We start from the raw sequence: 24,544 nt of genomic DNA on the forward strand, positions 1-24,544 counted from the left end.
TATAATTGTTTGTATGTCAAGTATGTAATCAGTCAGTTGTATGTTAATTAATTTAATCACCATGAAATGGCGTTTCTCTACTTTTATATTAAGTTTATTTAAGTTTTCTATTCATTTATTTGGAACCCTATTGTTTTAGGGTTCCAAGCCCAAAGGGCATTGGAACCCTATTGTTTTTCTACGGATTTTTCATTATTCTTCTTCTCCGCTAATACTGTATGGGGGCAAGAGCCTGAAATTGCCAGGAAAAATCTGATATGGCAGTCTGATAGAAAATCCTGACCGCTACTCAGGTTCGAAAATTTGGACCCCGAGGCACCTAGGTGGCGCTATTGCGGAGGTGAATACGTTTGAGCTACTAGCTCCCAAACCATAGGCCCTACAGTCAAAAAAACTTTATATGGACATGATCCTTGGATGATTCTGCATCTTTTTTGTATTGGCCACGCCCATTTCCGCCTAACTAGATTTTTTGCTAGATCTCAAAAAACGCAAAACTTAGTTTTAATCACCTATTCGTCAATTTTCGTCGAATCAACTTCAACGTTTGAACATATGATCTATGGAGGAAGAGAAGTTATTGTGATGAAGAAAAACGCGGAATTACTGAAAATTGGGTTAATGACACCATGTCAAATTCAGTGCGCTAGCTAGCACATGTCCTAATTGATTATATCTTCAACAATTTTCAAGATAAAATGATGAGACTCTAGGCCCTTACAAAGTATGAGCGGTAAACCCTATCTACGCAATTTTGTTTGGATTCACCAATAGGGGGCGCTAAAGATTCAAAAAGTTTGTTTCAGCAAAACGGCTTGATGGATTTCCACAAAACTTGGCAGATATGTTTATCATTGGACCCTTAAGCTATATTTTGAAAATGATTAAAAAGTGGGCGTGGCTTATAGGCTATGAATAGGCTTTAAAAGTTTTCGCCCTTTTACTCATGAAAAATATATATTCTGTACAGAAAGTTACAAATCAAATCAGTCATAGTGACATCTACAACCACAGAAAAAAATTAGAATTTTATCCAATAGATGGCGCTGTTGTGCCCCAAAAATGTTTATGGTATGTTTCTCCCCATTACATTCGTAAAAAAACAAATGGTCTCATCCATTATGTTCATTGATTCAGTCAAATTTAGATGAGTATTTAAAAAAAAATAATTTAAACTTATGCTAATTAGTAGAAATTTGCATAGTAAGTCAAACGTATTTTCGTTAACTCCTCCCGGCCGTCCAACACAAGCACATCACTACTTTCCCTGACAAGAGAGGAGAAGCGGCTGACCAAACGATGTGAAGGGATTTTGGATATTTTGCTTATTTGTTTTTATATGATTTTTTAAAATAATTTTTGGGGAATGAAACTGTTTTTTAGCATAACTTCAAAAGATTTTTACGTTTTTCAAAGCTATTCATAACCACCATACCTGAGGTCAATTCAAGTGGATATCTTGATTTTCAGCTTGATTCAACAATAGGGGGCGCTATAAATAGGAAGAAATTATACTGCTGAACTGGCTAAATGGATCTGCACGAAACTTAGTGGTTGTCATTATTATAGAGTCGTAAGACTACATTATCAATATGGTAATGATTGATCAAAGTGGACGTGGTTTATGATCATTTAAAATTTCAAATTTGAAAAATTTCCTAAAAATCATTATTTGCATGTAAGAGGCTAAGATTTTGAGGTTGTGTTAACTGGGTAGGCTGGAGCTTATGTCACATTCTGGTAAGAGTTGGGATCGATCCTTCAACCTTTTAGAAACATTCCCATATGTACCTGGTCGACCCTGCCCAGATAGCTCCAGATGGCCCCAGCTTGGCCCGGTTGATTCCACACATCCTTGCTTAGGTATGCAAGAAATGCAGTCAGAGACATTTTTAGGTTCTAGGTAATCAGCATGATAATGAATGAGAATGAATTGAGCATGCCATAAGCTCATGTGGATTGATCCTACCCACCAATCAGAGGCTTGCTCTAGTGGAAGGTGTGAATATGCTGTCAGCAGGGGGAGTGTTGGCCCTGGTCAGCCTGAAGCAGACCACCTCAGAAAGAGGGCTGAAAAACAGTCTCGTTGCACCCTAAAAATAGGACGGGACGCCGGCGGGAGAACGTGTCTTTGGGGCGGGGCTGCGTGAGGAGTGGGGAAGTTGAGGGCGGGGGCGGGTGGGCGACTGGCGCTGGTGGCTTGGAACCCGTTCATAACTGCTTGCAGTTCTAGTTTTACTTTTGATGTCAGTTGGACAAAAATAGTTTTATAAAATCCATTTTAATTTTGTCAGTCTCTCCCACCCCCACACTTAAATTTGGCCATTTTGAATGGCCTCAGTTCATAGAAATAGCTTTTACATTCAACGGGACTAATATGCTAACAGCTAATTTGAATACAGACAAATCTAAAGTGGATTATTGCCTTAAAGAGTAAGTCACCCCAAATCACCTTTTTCTGATAAACTATATAAATGTGTGTCTAATCGTGCTGCAGACACGTGTAGTCAATAGTTTAGCACTTTAGTGCATTTTAGTTAAAATTTTAATTTTCTGCCTAAAACTGTCAGTGTTGTGCCGTAGTCAGGTAAAAATTGCAGTTGAATTTAAATCTGCCATCGCTATTGGCTAAGAGGTACCCTAGAACGTTAGCTGGTGCCATATGATGTCACAATGTCGTTGTGAGCCTGTGTGTGTATTTGTTGGCATCTCCGCCCTCTCGGTCTGCTAGGCAACAAAATTTGTTGCATTTTTCAAACAGGAAGTGAGAGTTGAGTAATACTCTGGTAGGGGGTGACTTGCTCTTTAAGCTTGCCGCGTACAAGAGCAAACTGCTGACCTTTACTGCTGAGGTGAAATCTAACTGGTTTGATTATTATTTTTTTGCCTCCATTTCCAGCTCTGTTTCCATTTAATTTTCTAACATGCAGACGGGGGCTGCCATCTTGGAATCATGTGAGCGGAAAACGCGCTCTGATTTGGCACTAGAATATTTCAGCTCAGCCGGCAGCTCACATTGTGCGCACACAGTGAGTTTTTACCCCCTGTGAGGTGGAAAATATCAAACCGGTTAGATTTTCACCTCAGTGTCTCGTGAGGCAGAAAAGTCAGTAAAAATTAGACGTGCACAGCGAGGAATTTGCTGAGCAAACAGTCATTTGAGGCAGTTTGCTCATATGTGTGGCAAGCTTAGCCTGTCCAAATTAGGAACAGACAGATATAAATAGTTCCTAAATTCAATTCAATTCAAAAATACTTTATTAATCCCAGAGGGAAATTGATTGCTGTAGTAGCTCAGAATATACACATATATGAAGATGGCATAACTAATATTAGCATTTTATGTTTAACTGTAACATCCTATTTAAAGAGCAAGTCACCCCCTAACAGAGTATTACTCCACTCCCACTTCCTGTTTGAAAAATGCAACAAATGCTGTTGCCTAGCAGACCGAGAGGGCGGAGCTGCTAACAAATACACACACACAGGCTCACAACGACATTGTGACATCATATGGTACCAGCTAACGTTCTAGGGTACCTCTTAGCCAATAGCGATGGCAGATTTTAATTCAACTGCAGTTTTTACCTGACAACGGCACAACACTGACAGTTTTAGGCAGAAAATTAAAATTTTAACTAAAATGCACTAAAGTGCTAAACTATTGACTACATGTGTCTGCAGCACGATTAGACACACATTTATATAGTTTATCAGGAAAACAAGTTCATTTGGGGGTGACTTGCTCTTTAATTTAGTTTTTTAACCCACATTTGATGACGTTTGATTTTAGCCAAACGTTTTATTTACTTATTGTCATTTCTTTACATTCTCTAATATATTTCGTGTTATTTGGACATTTTCTTTTGTCTTTCATGCCTTCATCATTCATCCTCTGAAAAAAACAGGAAAGTGGGTTTTGTAAACGACACTAACTTCACATTTTTATATTTATTTCTTCTAAATGTTTTCTCCTTAAAAATTGTATACACTTAATGGACAAAATATCTATATATCACAAGTGTTATCGTCCATCCATCCGACATCTATACCCGCCTGTCTACGCAGGGTCACGGAGGAAAAGGTTTTCCTGTGAAACATAATTGATAAAACATACCCATCATTTATGTCTAGCGTCTTATTTTGTTAATTTATTGATATAAAAAGTTTTGAGTGGCTTTTATGTTATTTACCTAACCCCGGCAAAAAGAAAACCAATCAACTAGAAATGGTGTGTTAGTGGAAAAACATTGAATAAATATTAGGGGTAGCCTTTAAAAGCCACTTTATATTAATATAATTTAATAAAATTGCCTTCAAACTGTCACCCTAACACAATTAGGAGGCACGGAAAGGCAATATGGAACAAAAGATCAGTAAACGTGAACTTAGAAACAGGACAGAGCGTGAGTTCTGCTGCTGTTCCAAGTCTCGTACAAAAGCACCAGCAGGCAGAAACACCTCTACCTGTTCTGCTATATGGATCAACGCTTTTGTTCACAACCAAAAGTCGTCAGTCTGGTTCCGTTCTGCAGGTCCTCCGGTCTCTGCTGCTGTAAGCAGTCTGACGACTAAAGACGGAGTTTCCCCTGGGCGAGGGGAGATCTGAACTCAAAGAACAGTTTTGTAGCTTTGGTGTATTTTAATCTGAAATAAAGGCTGAAAACGTCACAGGTGTTGCGTTTCCGAAAACTGGAAACTGTAAAGCATCTGGCGTGTAAGGTGAAACTCATTACAGTGGATTTGTTTCGCTCAGAAGCATAAAGATAAAAACCTTGGGGGAAACGTTACTTGATCGTCTCAGAAACCGAACATGAATGGTGCGTGAAGATAATAAAACGTAGGAGCGATGTTCTGATCCTTTTTATTGAAACCTGAGAGGCAGTTGGTGAAACACTGGGTGGGAAAAAACAAGGTGACAAAAGCTGTGTTGATGCAACACGTGATGAAGAATGTTAATGTTGACAAAACAAACAGAGACATGAAGTTAAGACACAAAAAAATCTTTCCAACATTTCTAAGACTACAAGTTTAAAATGATATCAGGGTCCTTTTCTCCACAAGCTGAATCTTGTTCCTGACTCTAGATCTCCTCTTTGGGCCAGAACTTGCTCTTCTTCCTTTTCCAAGTCTTCTTCTTCAAGTTGGAATCAACAATCAGCTGAGACTGACGCTTCAAAACCTCACGTGAGAGGACGCCCGGCTCGTCTTCATCGCTCCTTTTAGCTGCTGTTTACACAAAGAAAGATTTAGATTGTGTGTGTGTGTGTGTGTGTGTGTGTGTGTGTGTGTGCGTGTGTGTGTGTGTGTGTGTGTGTGTGTCACCGTCATCGGAGAGCTCCAGCGGTTGGGCCTCAGGTAGTCTGACTCTGGTGTTGTATTCAGGCAGATTCTCCTCGATCCGGATGTAAAACTGCTCACAGCAACAGAAAGTGGCACCATGGAAAATTCACCAACTTTAACCAGTAAAATAATATTTTTATTATTTCTATTAAATCTGGATCTTTAAGTTCTTCAAAACCAATATAGAATATTTATAAAAATGCATTTTTACATTGTTTTATTCCAAGCTTTTAGATTCTATAAGGTTATTTTGGCCATTTTGAACGGCCTCAGTTTGGAAAAATAACCTTTACTTCCTATAGACCCTTGAATGTTATTGTTTACATCCGGGTAATAACTAGGGGTTGTATCGACTAGTCGACTTCACTGCTCTGTAGTGACTTTTTATGCATTTCATTGGCTAGTCGCTGTCACATGATAATGACCGACAAGATGCAGTCCTGGAAAAGACAGCAGGTGATGAGCTCCTGCGCGTCGGGAGGCTGTGCCAGAGCGTCGGTACTGACACCCGCCGTAAAACGGACATTTGACCAAATTGTGCAATTTAACCTTCCCCTCACCCCCATCCTAACCTTAACCAGCTTGCACATGCAAAGCTCTGATCGTTGACGCGCTCCAGACATCTGCATCCTGAGCACGGCCACAGTAACATTATCAAATTAGGTGTCTCCACCTCAAAAACAAATTTAACACGCGATCGTTCATGTCGGCTCATTTCCTTTTATGTTTTCTGTCTTTTATTTGTGCCTGCTGCTTTTCGCTGCTGTGGATCGGGGCGCATCACCTGTTTTGTCCTCCGATGATGCACCTCACCGGTGCAGCCGGTGCTCACTCTGCTGTTTTTGCGGTCGGTAGATCTTTTAGAACTGCAGTTCAAAGGTAACTCATGATGTGAATATATATGAACCCAGGTAGCAGTTTTTCTTTAGGACTGAGAGGAGATGCAGGAAGATAATAAACAGGCAGGACAGAAAAATAGTCAAATAAAAATTAGTTAGTTTTTGTACAATCCACGTCCTCAAATCCCGATTCCATGTCTGATCCCCCCGTGCGTCAGAAAAAAACGCTTGGTCTCCCATCGTCAGTTTTAGCCACTTCAGGTGTATGACGTCAACGACTAGTCGAAGTCGACTCGATTTTCATGACTTGACGGTCGACTTAAAAAAAAATAAAGTCATGCAGCCCCTTGTAATAACACACATCCGCACAACGCTGGAGGGCAAAAGAGCCTCTGCAGCCGCTATCCACACCCGTAGCTCTGTGATTTTAGCTAGATACAACCTGGGATTTAGACGTTACTGCTTTAGATCGTCTAACACATCTTTGTGCAGACGATGATAAACTCGCATCTCAAAGCTAACGATGTTTAGCACAAAGCTTCCAGAGTCATCTGAAACGGCTAAAGAGCTGTGAGACAGCAGTCCTCAGAACTGGACCCCAAATGTAAATATCCCCACCAGCAGCAAGTCAAATAGGAACTAGAGGGCTGCATCGGGATTGGGTCCTGCCGGGTCACGCGGGACCCAACACAAATCTTGCGGGGGCGGGCGGTGTGAACTTTGCTGCGGGCGGGAACGGTCGGCTAAAACAAACAGTGCGGGATCGGGATGAGTATGCTGGAGTCGGCAACTGATGTTGAAAAGAAGCTGAAACAAGGTCTTTATGACACAAAAACCAAAGCTAGGCAAGTCAGGCATTTGGAGGAGTTTCTCCGATTGTGTTAATATTTCTCATTCAGGTCTCTCTTAGAATAGCGACCCCGATCACTGCCTGATTACAGAGGAGAAGAGAATATGAAACAGCCTTGACTTCATTAACCCTTTAAGCACCACACAGTAGCTCATTTGTTTTTTTTTAAAGAATTTTATAGTTTAAGTAGCGAGGAGTTATTTGAAATCAAATGCGCCGAGGCGTCACCGGTGATCCTGGTGACGCATCGGCATTAAAGGGTTAAAAACTAAATGAAAACAAAGTGCGTCAATCCTGACCAATGTGTTAAAAGATGTGCAGGATCCGATCAATTTGTTCTCCTCTCATTTACAGTCACGGAGATAATGGCGCAGTGCGCGGCTCTGGTGGAAATCAAGTTCAATTTTATCTCATTCCAACAATTTTCACAAGAAAACAAAACAGTTAAAAGCAGGGCTTGTGTTGTGTTGACCGGATAGTTCCCGTATTTGACCGTTTATTTTGACGGAGAAAGAATAGAAAGAATTACCCCGAAGCATGCATACAAACTGACGCAGATGTAGCTAAATCGCCCAAGAAAAGATTCCCATCTGAACATCTGAGCTGGACACTGCTCAGCGCAGCTCGCTGTCAGCACGTATACGTAAGGTGCACAGCGAGCTGAAGTTGTGGAGAGGGCCTTGGAGCGCGTCACATAACCAGAGCGCATGCGGGAAGGTTCCTCCCAATGAAGCGAGTGTTTTCCAAACCCTGTCTCTCAGAGAGACTTGTCACTTAGAAAAATTTCCCTGATTATGAAACTTTGGCTGAATAGCGCTTGTTCCTGTCTCCAATGTGGCGACACATCCAGGAGCCGTCTGAGGAGAAGCCCAGAATCTCACATCCTCTTCAACTCAGAAAGCGCCGATATGATTACACATAAGCGTGACCCGTCAACCCGGTCTTAAGACCTGGTTGGAACTGTTCAGGTTTACACAGACAATCTTTACATTTAGAATCAACATAGATATAAAATTAATTCAGTAAAATACAAAGCATTTTATTTAAATATCCATTCATTATTTTACAAGCACCGAGAGATGGATGGAAGAGCCGAGGGTTGCCGATCCCTGGTATAGACTATAAAATGACATGTTGAGGACACAAACTCAATACATCTCTTTTATTGTGAGGTAATAATTTCTCCGAGTTTTGCGGGTGCGGGCGGTAATGGTCAGAAATTCAGCGGGAGCGGGCAGGAGCGGGATGAAGAAAACAGTCCCGCGCAGGGCTCTAATAGGAACTCCTTAATATTTCTGCCAACATTATGTAATAGAGTAAAAATAGATTGTTAGGAACAGCTGTATAAATAAAGCTTGCTTGAAAAGCTCTAAAATGTAGATTAGAGCTGTTCTGCAGTCTGTAAACACTAACACAGCACATCGAATCACCTCTGCATGAAATGTGTGATGTAAACAAAGCTGCCTTGCCTAATTATTATTATTATTGCTGATATTAAGTTTAACAGCTGTATTCATTTTCTAACTATCTTTTATAAAAATGAAAATATTCATGATCATGTTTAAATGTTGGATCTTTCATATTCTCAAACTCCAGAAGCCTCTGATGAGCCGATCTGCAGCTTGCCCTGCGTTTATTCTACCATCACACATTGTTCCTTAAAGAGCAAGTCACCCCCTACCAGATTCTTACTCAACTCCCACTTCCTGTTTGAAAAATGCAACAAATGCTGTTGCTTAGCAGACCGAGAGGGCGGAGCCGCTAACAAATACACGCACACAGGCTCACAACGACATTGTGACATCATATGGTACCAGCTAACGTTCTAGGGCACCTCTTAGCCAATAGCGATGGCAGATTTAAATTCAAATGCAGTGCAGAGTTTTTACCTGACAACAGCACAACACTGACAGTTTTAGGTAGAAAATGAAAACTTTTACTAAAATGCACTAAAGTGCACGTGTCTGCAGCACAATTAGACACACATTTATATCGTTTATCAGGAAAAATTAAGTTGATTTGGGGGCGACTTGCTCTTTAAGCTGGGCGTCCGTAAACAAACCAGTAACCAGTCACTGGATCACCCGGCCTTCCTCAGGATGTGCTTTATATGTCACAATGCTTCCATTAGTACTGGACTTGCTGTAAAACCGCATGCAGAGGATAGTTATTTAGACCAGGACCTTCTCTGTGGGTAACCTGCCTTCCAACAGCACATGATCTAATGTGATTGGTCAGATCTGCTGCTGCAGATTTTGCCACTGTTCTTACTCTGGATTCAGCTCCATATGATTCTACTGATGCATCTTCTGTAGTTGAGGGATCACTTCGTGTGTTTGATTCATCCTGCCTGGCTGCTATGGATATTGTCGCTCCATTAAAATCACGTCGAAAGACATCCAAGCCCGACCCATGGCTGAACGAACAAACTCGTTCCTTGAGGCAAAATTGCAGGAGACTGGAACGTAAATGGATAAAAGACAGGCTTACTGTATCCTTTGAGGCCATGAGAGAGGCTTGGTCTCAGTACCAAAAAGCAGTCAGAGGCGCGAGAAATCGATTCTTTGCTAGCATCGTCACGGCTAATTCAAATAATCAAGGTGTGTTATATAAAACCATAAATGCAGTGCTTTCCCCAGTTCAAAAACTATTTTCTTCTGTGTCCGCTGACTTGTGTAGCCAAATCCTGCAGTTTTTCTTAAATAAGATTACTGTAATCAGAGCTCAGATTCACCAAACCAACCATGTTCCTGATTCATTTACCCCCTCTCATGTGCAACTTCAAAGCTTTCAGCCCATCTCTTTGCCCTATCTAGAAAAAACTGTTGCAGCCATGAAACCCTCTGGCTCCCCTGATGATGTTATCCCACCTCAACTCCTGAAAGAAGTGTTTCCTTTAATTAGCAATAGCATGCTAGGCATTATAAATAGTAGCTTGACATTGGCTGAAGTTCCTCGTGCCTTTAAACACGCTGTTCTACAACCAATCCTGAAAAAACCCGGCCTTGATCCTACCGATTACTCTAATCTCCGACCAATTTCCAAATTACCATTTTTATCTAAGGTTCTTGAGAAAATAGTCTATGCACAGTTGGTGAAACATCTAAATGAAATTCAGGTAATGGACATCTGTCAGTCTGGTTTTAGAAAACAGCACAGCACTGAAACTGCTCACGTTCGGGTGTTTAATGACATTTTTCTGGCTTTAGATTCAGGTTTCCATGTGGTTCTGGTACTTTTGGATCTATCTGCAGCATTCGACACGATTGATCATGACATTTTGATCACAAGACTTCACACTTGGGCTGGCATTTCAGGCACAGCCCTGGATTCAGGGATTCCCAAAGTGTGGTGCGCGCACCCTCAGGGGTGCGCGAGCTGCCGCTAGGGGGTGCGCAAGGTGAAAAGTGTAATGGCTGCGGAGCTCAGAGAAGTCTGTCATATGTCACCATTAGCGTAGAAACTCATTTGTGGGTGGGCCAAACAAAAAGTAAGTGGGCACAATAAATGTAATTGAAAACAAGTATATTTTTGCGTGCGTGCGCGCATGTCCTCCGCATGTGCCCTAGCTTCATAATAACAATGCGCCGAGCTTCAGCACTCTGGCCTGCGCACGCCGATATGTTCCGTATTTGATCATTTTTAACGGTGTTGGAGAAATCTGAAGGTGGTGAGTCATTCTGGCAGATTGTAATTAACACCTGTCTCATGCAGGTGTTCTGACGTTGTAAACCTCACACACAGAACATTGTGGATGTAACTAAATAACAAGAAATGATTCCCATCCAGGCTATTGACAGCGCGCTGAAGATCTGAAGTTCAGAGTGCGTCTGTCAGAGGTCAGACGTGTTCCGGCTGAACCACGGCTCACGGGTGCACAAGTGAGCACATCTGGGCTGGGCAGAAGGAATTTTACAACATTGGTTTAAATAGCGCGAGACGCGGTGACTTGAGCGGCTGTGCCGCGCGCACACACACACACACAGATTCAATAAGCGCACACGCTGCTTTAACTCCGGCCCGCCGTCAGACTGAAGGCAGAAATGAACGCTGCCTCCACCGTGATAAAAACTTTTAAGAGGTTATTTTTCATTCAAGGTCAAATTAAGATATTAGCTTCTGGGATGAGTCGGGTCCGCTCCAGCCAGTGACTCCTCATGAACCTGACCACAAGTCCACTGCAGCATTTGTTATTCCAGTCCGCATGACAGCGGATCGCAGATTCAGCCACACCATAAAACAGCAATAAGTCGGTCTGAGGTAAAAGTGAACATCATGGCTATATCTTGTCCCCTATTGACATTTGATTATGCACAAGTAGGTGATCCGTTCAGGTTTACGCAGAGCAGAAGGAAGGAGAGCGCTCTGGCCGCACAGGTTAAACGTTCCTACTTTAAGAAAACCGTTAAATTGCATTGTTTATGTGCTACCTGGGCACTCTAAATATTTATTCAAAATGAAATCAAAGGAAATTGTAATGGTATCGAATGCTTATTATTTACTATTTAAAAAATGAAAGTGATGGGGAATTATTTTAACCCTTTCTGTTTAGCTTGACATCTGATATATATATATATATGGTCGGGACATAGAAGGGGGTGCACGGCTAAATAAGTTTGGGAACCACTGGTTTAGGTCATACTTTTGTAACAGGTCTGCTAGGGTCATGTTGGATGGCTGTTCATCCGAGTCACAGCCTCTACGTTGGGGTGTCCCACAAGGTTCAATTCTCGGCCCGTTACTGTTCAACCTCTATATACTGCCCTTAGGAGCCATTTTCAGAAAGCACGCTGTCTCATACCATCTTTACGCTGATGACTGTCAAATCTATTTTTCATTTAAGCCAACTCAATCAACGAAAGTTCTGTCTGATTGTATCCTTGAGGTCAAGCAATGGCTAGCTGATAACTTCCTCCATCTCAATGACTCCAAAACTGACTTAATCGTTTTCAGTCCTAACAGTACCACGGTGACTCATCAACCTGACCTCAACTATCTCTCACCTAATGTATCCTCTGTAATCTCCAACCTTGGAGTAAAAATGGACCAGGCTCTGAAGATGGATGTCCAGGTCAATAACACAGTTAAATCATGTTTTTTCCAACTAAGACGCATCTCAAAACTAAAGCACATCCTGAGTGTCGGTCTTCTGAAATCTGTGGTCCACACTTTCATCACCTCTAGGCTGGATTACTCTAACTCCTGCTTATACGGCATCAGTAAAGCAGCTCTCTCTAGACTTCAACTGGTCCAGAATTCAGCAGCTAGGTTGCTGACTGGAGCTGACAGAAGACAACACATTTCTCCAATTCTGAAATCTCTCCACTGGTTGCCCGTGCAGTTCAGGATAAACTTCAAAATTATGCTTCTGACTTACAAATCCTTGAACCATCAAGCTCCTCCATATCTGTGTGAACTTGTCCATTACTACAACTCGCCGCATGCTCTCAGGTCTGAAGATAAGCTCCTCCTAGCTGTTCCGAATGCTCGTTTACAAAGCCGTGGAGAAAGGGCTTTCTCTGTCTGTGCACCGAAGCTGTGGAACGCATTACCACTGCTAGTGAGGCTAGCACCAACAGCTAGCATTTTTAAATCACGCCTGAAAACTCACTACTTCAACCTAGCTTATACCACATAATTATGAACCTCACTTACATCTGCATTGTTTAAAAATGGACTTCACAATATCAACTTCCATACTATATTGAGGTTCTTTTTTAAATGTTTTTCTAATTTTTATTCACCCTGTGTCTTATTGATTTTTAGCTGTTAGCTTTTGGGAATTTTGTTGTATTTCCTTTTTATCTTTTATCTGTGTTCGACATGTTTGTATACCGCCGGTTTGATTAACTAACATTTTTAGTGTACAGCGCCTTGTTTGGTTGTAATGCCTTGTGAATGCGCTTTATAAATAAAATTGGATTGGATTGGATTGGAGATCTAACTGAAACTAAAAAGCTTTTGATGCCTAAATATTGTCCCTAACCTCCAGACGGTGTATAACTGTGATGACAGAGTTTGAAATAAATGAATGTAAAGCATCTTCTGGGTCATAATTGTTATGTGAGGGGTTATTAAATAACAAAACATCTGCTTTACAGCAGCTCGTCAAATCTGTGTTCGATCCTGTCGAGCTCCAGATGTGATGGCTAGAGTGTACTGAAGCTTTTTCTCACCTCGTCTTCTCCCATCTCCTTCATGATAGCAGTCAGATCTTTCCCCTCAAACTCCTTCTGCAGCAGCTGCAGCTGTAGCTCGCACTGGGCCAGAAGCTCCAGCACAGCCTCCTCGGAGTCTGGCTGCTGCGCAGTAACTCTGCCCGCGCTCTGGAACGGGAACGGTGACAGAAAGACTGCAGGTATGCTGTGTGTGCGAGCGTGAGCAGGTGTCTTACCAGAGTGATGTGCTGCAGTTTCTCTGCCAGGTGCTCCACTCCTGCTGTAACGGTACTGAGGGTTGTTGTGAGCCAGTCCAGCCGCTCCCTGGCAGAGTCACACCTCTGCTGGTGAGCCTGAAGCTGAAGCTCGGCCTCCTCCAGCTTCTGCTGCTCACTAATGAAAGCACAAAGACAAAAAAAGGAGAGTCTAAAACAACCCTTAGGACACACGGGTTCCTTCAACCAGAGAAACAAAAACAGCTGGTCAGGGTTCTCATAGGGTCAACGTGAGTCTCACCATGACAGCTTAGCATCTCCAGAATACTCCTCCTCTTCAAACCGCTGGATCAGAAGCTCCCTCTGCTCCTTCAGCTGCAGCAGGGCCTCCTCGTTCTCTTTCTTCAGCTTCTCCAGATGTTCATGCATCTCCTTTTGTGAGGTGAAGCGCTTCACTATCTCCTAAACAAACAACCAGAGAAATGATCCCAGCTTCAGCGTGAGGTGTTTTTAGATGAGAAGAAGGTGAAATCTGCTCCCTACTGAAGATCAGATCTCAGGTACCTGCACGTCCGTGGCTCCGGTGGTCTCCTTGATGCGTTCGAAGGCCTCCTCCAGAGCAGAAAAGGCCTTCTCCTCCTCAGCGGGGATCCTAGTGGTGCTGTGCTGGGCCTCGCTGCTCAGCTCATCTGGCTGCAGAGGTGTTCTCTTCACCTGCAGGCCACCCGTTTTAAATGTCAGCACGTGTTTACAACCAGTGTCAGAGCTGAATCCCATCCTAACTTACTGAATTCCACATTTTATGAGACCATGGACAGAATTAGACATCTAAAAGCAGCGATCATCTTACACTTCTTTCAGTTTTTCCAGTCTCTGCCTTGTGCTCTTCAACTATTTTCCTGTAACTTGTTATTGCTCTCTCCCTCTCCTTACGCTCTCTGGACAGCAGTTCGTCCTGCTGCTGGAACGCGGCCTGGTGGAAAGACAGGGGGACAGAATGAGACATGCAAAGCTTCACCAGGATGCTTGTGCAAAGCGAAGAGAGGGAAAACGCTGATCACCTTTGCAGCTTCTTCAGAGAGCTGAGCGTCGTCCCTCATGACCTGCAGGCTGTGAAGCTCCTTTCTGTACTTCAGGATTTCTGCTTCCAAGCTGTCCAGCTGGCCCTGGAAGGTCAGACTCTCATCCTGCAGCAAAAGGATGCCAATTCTGGGTCAGCACATCGTAGACGTAGATTTCAGTGGTTCATTTTTATTTTTAAATGTATATTCTTTGATTTTCCATCGAATTTAAAAGGTATTTGGTGTGTACTAGTTTTAATAACACTAGATTTAATGAGCATGTTTCTTTTGTTGTACCCATGTTTCAAAGAGATGGGAAGACTTGCCTTTAGTGTTAAAGCCCCACTGGACTGGAATAATTTACCTGTCGAAATATGATCAATTACTTCTTTTCGATTCTTTGGAACACTGTTTAAAGAGCAAGTCGCCCCCAAATCAACTTTTTTCCTGATAAACGATATAAATGCGTGTCTAATCGTGCTGCAGACACGTGTAGTCAATAGTTTTGCACTTTAGTAGCCTGGTGAACTAGACCAAATTCTTGCTTTGCAAAGAATAATACATTTATTTAGTCTGGCTTGCCAGGCTAACACTTTAGTGCATTTTAGTTAAAATTTTAATTTTCTGCCTAAAACTGTCAGTGTTGTGCCGTTGTCAGGTAAAAACTCTGCCCTGCATTTGAATTTAAATCTGCCATCGCTATTGGCTAAGAGGTGCCCTAGGACATTAGCTGGTACCATATGATGTCACAATGTCGTTGTGAGCCTGTGTGTGTGTGTGAATTTGTTAGCAGCTCCGCCCCCTCGGTCTGCTAGGCAACAGCATTTGTGGCATTTTTCAAACAGGTGGGAGTTGAGTAAGAATCTGGTTGGGGGTGACTTGCTCTTTAAAGAGCAAGTCATCCCCTACCAGAGTCTAACTCCACTCCCACTTCATGTTTGAAAAATGCCACAAATGCTGTTGCCTGGCAGACCGAGAGGGTGGAGCTGCTAACAAATGCACACTCACACAGGCTCACAACAGCACTGTGACATCATAATGTACCAGTTTACATCATAGCATACCTCTTAGCCAATAGCGGTGGCAGATTTAAATTAGAATACAGTGCAGAGTTTTTACCTGACAACGGCACAACACTGCCAGTTTTAGGCAGAATATTTAAATTTTAACTAAGATGCACTGAAGTGCCAAATTATTGACGACACGTGTGTGCAGCACGATTAGACACTCATTTATTTAGTTTTTCAGCAAAAAAAAAGTTTATTTGGGGGTGACTTGCTCTTTAACTGTAATTTTGTTTCATTTTTCCCTTTAAGTTCTTTTCATTTTTGGTTATTTTTTCAGCTGCTAACCGTCTTGCTGTCTTTATTTTTGTGCTGTTTGGATGGTGGACCCTTTCGAAAACGAGATGTTACATCTGAGTGGCCTCATCCTCCAGAGAAATATGAGCAAATAAATAAATATCTGATGACTGTGAGCATAAAAGTTGTGAAATGTTGAATAAAACCCTGAATTAGAGTCTGACAGCTTCATGATTACCGTAAATCCTCTAATACAGGCCGGTATTCAATTAAAGGCCGGGTCTCCAATTTTGGCCGGTGTCGGAGTCGGCGGAGGTGAATAATGGCCGGACTCTTATTGTGGCCGGGTGGAATGTGGTAACAAGCAAGTACAGGGGGCGGTTGTGTCATCGTCTCACTTTTGATTTGCCAGTGATAGACCGCGAGGGTAACTTTAACCGTGCGGAGACGAAGAGGAGGCGAAAATTTGATATCAAATTCAAAGAGAACGTGCTGATTATGCAGCAGAACACTCTGGGGAGCAGTAGCAGGGGTTGTATGAACTAGTCGACTTCACTATAGTGACTTTTTATGCCTGTCGTCGACTAGTCGCTGTCACGTGATAATGACCGGCAAGATGCAGCCCTCGGAAAAGACAGCAGCCTGCTGTCAGCAGGTGACGAGCCCCTGCGCGTCGAGGGGGCAACGCGCTGTGCCAGTGCGTCGGTACTGACACGCGACTGTTTATGTTGGTTCATTTCTTTTAATGTTTTCTGTCTTTTATTTGCGCCTGATGTGTTTCGCTGCTGTGGAGCGGGGCACATCACCTTGTCCTCCGACGCACCGATCACTGATGCGGCCGGCGAGCACTCCGCTGTTTTTGCGGTCGGTAGATCTTTTAGAACTGCAGTTCAAAGGTAACTCATAAGGTGAATATATATGAACCCAGGTAGCAGTTTTTCTTTAGGATTGAGAGGAGATGCAGGAAGATAATAAACAGGCAGGACAGAAAAATAGTCAAATAAAAACAAGTTAGTTTTTGTACCTGCTGGTTGCAACAAACAGACACCATTGAAGGTAATCAGAAGTGAGGAACAGAAAATGAAATAATTATTTTAATGTTTAGAGCAGCAGGAACTCTGAGAGGCTGCAGGCGCATCAGTGAGTTTGCGGCCGCTGCGCAGGGGGAGGGGGGAGAGGGCTGAAGCAGAAACTACCGTTGTTAAAAGAAATGTGTTTAACTTTGAAAATGTGGGCGCAATTTTAATTGTCAAAAACTCCAGCGAACCATTAGTTCATTTTGCTCAAATAGAAATTGAGGCCTGCCTCTAATACTGGCCCTCCTTCCAATAAAGGCCTGGAGCTTGATGAGCTTGAGTCAAATACAGGCCCGGGCCTGTATTAGAGGATTTACGGTAGTTGAGAGGATTTCATTCTCGAGCCAAAAGCTGTGTGAGCAGACGAGAACAACCTTTATATAAAACCAGTGGCGGCTCCAGAAATGTTTTTCTGCAGGTGCTATGAAGGAAGTGGTCATGCGTACCTATTGTTCTCTAAAACACCTTCAACACTAGCAGATACACATGCATGCACAACACCTGAAACAATCATTAATATACATCATGGGGAGTTGCGTGTTCTCCCCATGCATGCGTGGGTTTCCTCCGGGTACTCCAGTTTCCCCCACAGATCACAACATGCCCTATAGGTTATAAATCGTAAGTCACTTTGGATAAAAGCGTCTGCTAAACGAATAAACATAAAAGGCAAAAGTTAATCCTTCTTTTGAAAGTTTCAGCCACAGAATCCCTCAGAATAAAACAATGAATAATCTAACTTTTTATCAGGACACAAATGAAAGAAACACCATCTGTGATGGCACAGGAAGTGAGTTAGGCAGTAATCTGTTACACCTTCACAAACATCATTTAACTATCAACTCACATTGAAGAATGCATTTGTTTGAGGTATTTTAAAACATTCAGCAGAAGAGTCGCCATTTTTGTGTCGAGTACCCACAGCATGGCTTTGTTCGGCTCCTCTGGGAACAAAACACTGCTCCTCGTGATTTTAAAAAGCAGCTCAGGGAGTGCTGGCGGTGTTATTTACACTGCTTGCGGTGACTGAGGCAACAGTGAGTTTATGAAAATCAAACAAAGCTGAGAAAAGGTCGTGGAAGGCTGTGATCCTCTACTATGATGGCGTCTCAAATGACGATCACGCCACGGTCGCAGCTATGTGAGAAAGCAGATGAAAGTGTTGTAGCACAAGCTGCTAACTTCTAAAGGCTTTAAGCTTAAACAACAATGATCATCTGAGTGCTGGCTCTTGTAGCGGTGTCCCGTAAATACCAGCAGAAGCATAAACATCTCAACTAAACGGGAGACACACAGGGACACTGACAGACCAGTGCGTGCTGTACCAACCTGCAGTTCTGTTTTGAGTTTTTGATAGTAACTTGTGATGTTTTCAGCCTCTTTGCTCTTGAACTGGGTTTTCTCCAGACGATTCTCCAATGCGTGCAGATTCTAAGGACAAACATTTGTGGTCATTCGTGATTTTTCCACATATCTTTGTATCATTCTGTTTCCTACTGGACATATTAGAACAAAAATAAAGATAACATTTTGTAGATGATTAAATCGATTAGCAAATATACTTAAATACACTCCTCCCTGTCTCCCACTCCCTTGGGGAGTGCCACAAGGTTCTGTTCTTGGGCTCCTCCACTTTTACATTTACATTTGCCCTTTGGGTCGAGTTTGGGAAAAGTATGGCCGAAATTGTTGCTTTTTGTTTATAAATCACTTTATGGTCTGGCCCCTCCTTATATAGATGATTTATTGTCACCCTACACTCCTGCTAGGAATTTGCGGTCGGGCTCACAGTTTTTATTGTCAGTTCCAAAGGCTCAGCTAAAGACGAGAGGAGATAGGGCTTTTTCTGTGGCCGGTCCTACACTCTGGAACAGTCTTCCTCTGCAGATCAGGACCTCACAAAATCTGAATGTCTTTAAGTCCTTGTTTAAAACTCAATTATTCAACCTGGCTTTTATGTAGGATGATTTTATTTTGTCATTGTCATTCTTTCTCATTTTTATTGCTTTTATAATTGTAAGATGAAATGTTGTTTTGATCCTAACTTGCTAATTTTTATGGTTTTATGGTTTTAGTTATACTTTCTTGCGATTCAATCTTCTGTGTTGTACGGCACTTTGGGTTGCGGAAGCAATAATAAGTGTGCTTTAGAAATAAATGTGACCTTGACCTTGAAATTAGCATATTTATGCTGATGATTTTCAGATTTCCCTGGCTATGAATTAACCAAATGCTGTCTCACTCCTTCCCAAATGCATAAAGAAGGCAAGGGGCCGGTTAACCAACATGGGAGTGTCTTAGGGTTGCATGACCACAGTTAATAGGATGCTGGTTCAATGACAATAAACGTCTATTCTATTCTATTCTATTCTATTCTGAAGCTAAACAAAGTCCAAGACTGAAGCAATTCTCTTTGATCCGTGTAATTCTTCTCACCCTCTTTCATTTCCAACCTTTTCACCCTCATGCAGTTAGACAAGCACCATCCATTACTCGCTTTAAGTCGTTTTTAAACATCTACTTCTACGACTTGGAGTTTTGCCAGTGATCGTTTGTTTCTTTTGCTCTGTGATTTATTGTTTATTGGTTTATTTATTGCAATTTAGGTCTGTTTTATTGTATAGCACTTCAGTCAGCTGTCATGCTGTGTTTTTATGTGCTCTAGAATTAAATTGGTATGGTATATGAATGTGTGTATTATTAGAGATCAGGGGTATAATTTATCAAACATTGCGTAGAATCCTTACTAAAACCGTACTTAAGCTCAGCAAAAAAATGTACTTACGCCAAGCAGGTTTGTGATCTATCAAACATGGAGTACGCACAGCTGCACGCAATCTCCGCTTCATAAATCGGAGACTAACGAGAATGTTTCTCAGCTGCTTTTTAGTCACATCCCACCCTCACCACGCCCACTTACTGCCATAAATGGTCAATGCAAAGTGCCTTGTGGATCTCATGCATATTCATAAGAGGGCTGTTGCAGCGCTCCGCCAATGACATGGCGACCGTAGATAAAGGCAGATCAAGGAGGCGCAATTTCACAGAAGCAGATGTTGAGGTACCTGTGGGTGAGGTGGAGAAATGAAAGGAAGTGCTTTTGCAAAACAAATAAGAAAATCCATGGAGTGGCACAGCGTTGCTGAAGCCATCAATGTTGAGTTCTTCAGAGAGATCTGTGGCGGATATAAAAAAAATGGTCCAATCGGGATTCAATCCCCAGACTCTCGGATGAAAGTCACGCACGCTAACCAGCCACCCAAACGGAGATCTCCCCTGTACAACTAGCCAGGGTGCATGATCAATCGGGTCAAAGTGACAGGACACACGCTGTCACAGACGCATGACATTCTGTCTCTATCTGTCCCCCTGCTGATATTCTGCATTCCGTATTCTGCGCTTCAGGCTGTGTGTGTGTGTGTGTGTGTGTGTGCGCGCGCGCGCATGTGTGTGTGTGTGCGTGTGTGTATGCGTGTTGGGGGTCTTGTTCTGTGTGAAAATGAAGCAGTACAAGTGATAATGCTGCAGGATTTCATAATGTTATCCTTCTCAGCAGCAGCACTGCAGGTGCTCTCCATGTCCAAAATGTGCGTAAGCCAGGTCCTTAGTCAACTTAAAGTTGCACACATTTTTCCGCTAAGTTTTCTTTCATAAAGCCCAAAGTTTGCGTGGAAAGTTGCTTACGCAGTTTTCCGACCCCGTTTTGTGCGTAAGCAAACTTGATAAATGAGGCCCCAGAGCCATAACTACCATGACATCTTCCTCTTTTTTACGCTCCCAAGCACTAGAGGACACCGCTCCACTTCCTCCTTCTGGTTTTATTCTTTCATATTCCCTCTTCAGTTCATCAAGACGCTGTTGGTAGGTTCGTGTGGTGTGTTTTGAAGCATTCAGACGCTTGGTTTTGGACAGCACCTTTTGGTCTACTGCTGTGAGGGCTGCCTGGAAAAAAAATCAAGTTCTGAATACTGATGTACAAATATTATATATAAAAAAAAGGTAAATAAAAAGATGTGCCTTTTAAAAAGTAAAACTTGCTGCAGAGCTCACCTTTCCTGACATGTTGTGGAAAGCATCCTGCTTCAAACCTTTGTTTTGAAAAGCCACCCTGATGATGTGTTCGTCACCCTGAGAGGAAAAACACAAACTATCTTTCTGTGTGAGGCTAAGATCTAATTGGGCCAAAAATATAAACAAATATGATAAAAATCTCATCCATGAGGAATAACTTACAGCTTTAGCTTCTGCCACTTTTCTGTATAACCTCTTGTTGTCCTGCCTCAGCTGGAGGATGGACTCTCGGTTCTTCTTCATGGCAGACTGGGAGCTCTCATAAAATGCAGTTTTGTCGCCATCTAGCGGAAATTTTTATATAACAAAATATTGATTATCATCATTTTAAACTTTTAGTAGGACTCGGGATAGACTCAGATGTTGTTTTTTACGTTCATTTAGAGTTAGCTAAAATTCTTTACCGTTTAGTTGAACGTATTTTTTATCATTAGCTCAGGCTGAAAGTAATTTACCTAGAAGTTGGATTTTACGCTGAAGCTCCGTTATTTGGTCATGAGGCGGAAGTTTCTTTCTCTCGGCGGCGAACGGCATTTTGGTGCAGTGTTGTAAGCGCAAGCAGCAGAAATGAGCTAACAGTCGTGTTAAGCTCCAGCTACCGCCAGCCTGTAGCTTGCTAGGCTCTGGTTGCCTAGCAACGTGTATACTAAAGCGAACGGTAACAGGACCCTCGTCGGACCCCGTCTCAGCAGGGCAACCACGCCATAAAAAACCGGAACAATAAGTTTTTTTTTATTTGCACAATAATGTACAACAATTATGGCAATCTCTACAAAGAATCAGTTTTACCAACATGAGATAGTATCAGAACAGGCTGAATTCCAACATATAGAAGAAGGATAATAAATAGGAAGTACAAACAACAACAAATAAATAAAATAAAAAGAAACCCCAAACAGAACAAATAAGCAAACAAATGGACAAAAAGACAGATAATTAAAAAACATTAAAAAAAAGTTATACCTTAGGGGTTTTCTGACAGATCTAGTTCCACAATCATATATGATTCAAATCCAGAGCTCGTTTTTGTCCATAAATTTAACAGATGAGAAAAGGAGGCAGAGTTCTTTGTGAAAAGTAAAAAAAAAGACGGCTTTGTTTTCAGAAAACGACATTTGTGAATGAAGAATTTGCCCATAATAATTATTAAATTTAAAACATTTTCAAGCTTCTTTTCTTTTCTTAGAGAACCAAACATAATATCATTTTTAGAAAATTCAAGTAAGTTTGGGATCTTAGGGAAGAGCCAGTAGTGCACATCGTTCCACAGGGTTTTACAGAATATACAGTCATAAAATAAATGTTCTGTTGATTCAATATCCCCATTACAAAAAGAGCAACATTTATCATCAATAGCGAAGCGACGTCTGAGAAATTCGTTGGAAGGGTAAACACCAGAGAGGATTTTGAAGTGGACCTCCTTAGCTTTGGGAGGAATGGGAAGTTTTAGGTAATTTTTTCTGATCTCATTCTTTTGATCACCGGAGAACAGATGTGAGATGGAATTTGGATTGGATATATAAGAGAAAATAACATTAGTAAGTAATTCCCTAATTTGGGAGTTTTTTAGACTGTTAGGGTTAGGGAACAATTAGTTCACGCCTCTTTTTTTTACAGTCTCTCCAGTCCCACAGTCAGTCGCCATTAGAGGAGAAATGGAGCAGAAAGGAGGTCAGCTGGACCGGGAAACGTTCAGCTGTTCCATCTGTTTGGATCTCCTGAAGGATCCGGTGACTATTCCCTGTGGACACAGCTACTGCCGGACGTGTATTCAAGCTCACTGGAATGGAGAGGATCAGAAAGGACTCCACAGCTGCCCCCAGTGTAGGAAGTCCTTCAGACCGAGGCCTGTCCTGGAGAAAAACATCATGTTAGCAGCTTTAGTGGATCAGCTGAAGAAGACTAGCCTCCAAGCTGCTCCTGCTGATCATTTCTACGCTGGACCTGAAGATGTGGCCTGTGATTTCTGCTCTGGAAGAAAACTGAAAGCCACCAAGTCCTGTTTGGTCTGCCTGCCCTCTTACTGTGAGAAACACCTTCAGCCTCATTATGATTCAGCTCCATTCAGGAAACACAAGCTGATGGAGCCCTCCAAGAACCCGCAGGAGATCTGTTCTAATCATGGCGAGGCGATGAAGATGTTCTGTCGCTCCGATCAGAAGTGTATCTGTTATCTCCGCTCTGTGGAGGAGCATAAAGGCCACGACAGTCTCAGCTGCAGCTGAAAGGGCTGAGAGAGCTGGAGGTGAGACGAGAAGAAATCCAGCAGGGAATCCAGGAGAGAGGAGAGGTATACTCCCTTCAGCAGGAGGTGAAGGCCCAAAACAAGTTCGCTGATGCAACAGTGGTGTACTGTGAGAAGATTTTCACTCAGCTGTTCCGTCTGATCCACAAAAGAAGCGCTCATATGAAGCAGCAGATCAGGTTCCAGCAGAAAAAAGATTTGAGTTGCTGCAAAGACATTGAGGAGAAGCCGGAGCAGGAGATCGCCGAGCTGAAGAGGAAAGATGCTGAGCTGAAGAAGCTCCTAAACACGGAGGATCACAACCAGTTTCTACACAACTACCCCTCAGTGTCAACACTCGGTGGGTCTCCACCCTCGTCCATCACTGACATCCGTCCTCTGAATCTCTTTGAGGATGTGTCGAGAACTGCGATGGCGCTCAATTACACACTAGAGGACATTGAGTGACAGCTGGATAAATGCCTCACTGGCAATCACTGATATGGAGGTTGTACCTTCACAACCAGGACCAGAACCAGAAACCGGAGCTGGATTCTTGCAATATTCACAAACACGGTGAACAAGGAGTTGGTACTATCAATGTGAAACACTAAGGTACAAAAAGAAAACGGTGACGAGCTGCCTTGTTACGGCCATCCAGACAGATTCACCAGGCGCTCTCAGGTTCTGAGTAAGAGGGTCTGACTGGACGTTGCTACTGGGAGGTGGACTGGCACTGGGATGGCGTTGGAGTAGCCGTCGTGTACAAGAGCATCAGCAGAGCAGGATTTGGGTGTGAATGTGGATTTGGACTTAATGCCAAGTCTTGGTTATTAGAGTTTCACAAAAACGATACTCGTTTACTCACAAGAACGTCATCACTGTCCTCTCAGGTTCTGGTTCCTTCAGGATAGGAGTTTATCTGGATCACAGAGCAGGAATTCTGTCCTACAGCATCACTGATACCATGAATCTCCTCCACAGGCTCCGGACCAAGTTCACTCAGATGTTCTATCGTACCACTGTTGACTTCTGAAGTAATCCAACCTTTTACTTTATTTCTGAGCTGCTCTGAGATCAGCCATTAAACACCAAGGGGTCACCACATCTCTGATGTTTCAGCTTATTTTGGTGCTTCTGTTTTTTTAACCAAAGTTTGGGATGAAGGAAATCACTTGATCAAGTTTAGTTCAGGGGTCATGGGTTGGGCTACCAGGTTGACACAGTGACCTTTGAACTAAAATAGATCAGAGTTAAACTAAACTTCATGTATAATAAACATTTTTCAATCTTGTTTAAAAGAAGAGTGTAGTTTTTAAATCTACGTTAAGGAATTAGTGAATAAAAAACATGGCAGCAGATTTTTTTTTAGACTTGTGCTATTTGGAGAAAAAGTCTGTGGTCCC

General features: G+C 42.4%; 1 protein-coding gene and 1 pseudogene across 1 annotated transcript; one reads left to right on the top strand and one right to left on the bottom strand.

The window, feature by feature from the left end:
- Positions 1-4,848: 4,848 nt before the first annotated feature.
- Positions 4,849-21,541, bottom strand: odad3 (outer dynein arm docking complex subunit 3). The gene is made up of 13 exons (XM_015971160.3): positions 21,370-21,541; positions 21,077-21,198; positions 20,894-20,971; positions 20,594-20,785; positions 18,173-18,274; positions 14,467-14,592; positions 14,256-14,378; positions 13,970-14,119; positions 13,707-13,867; positions 13,427-13,583; positions 13,209-13,358; positions 5,326-5,413; positions 4,849-5,229 (listed from the first exon to the last, which is right to left on the bottom strand). Exons 1-13 carry the CDS (start codon positions 21,446-21,448, stop codon positions 5,084-5,086), a joined length of 1,674 nt encoding a protein of 557 aa, XP_015826646.3. The 5' UTR covers positions 21,449-21,541; the 3' UTR covers positions 4,849-5,083.
- A 1,011-nt stretch (positions 21,542-22,552) lies between these two features.
- On the top strand, positions 22,553-24,336 carry LOC107393058 (E3 ubiquitin/ISG15 ligase TRIM25-like; annotated as a pseudogene).
- Positions 24,337-24,544: the final 208 nt, after the last annotated feature.

The sequence above is a fragment of the Nothobranchius furzeri genome, chromosome 6, assembly GCF_043380555.1.
Source record: "Nothobranchius furzeri strain GRZ-AD chromosome 6, NfurGRZ-RIMD1, whole genome shotgun sequence".
NCBI classification, from domain to species: Eukaryota; Metazoa; Chordata; class Actinopteri; order Cyprinodontiformes; family Nothobranchiidae; genus Nothobranchius; species Nothobranchius furzeri.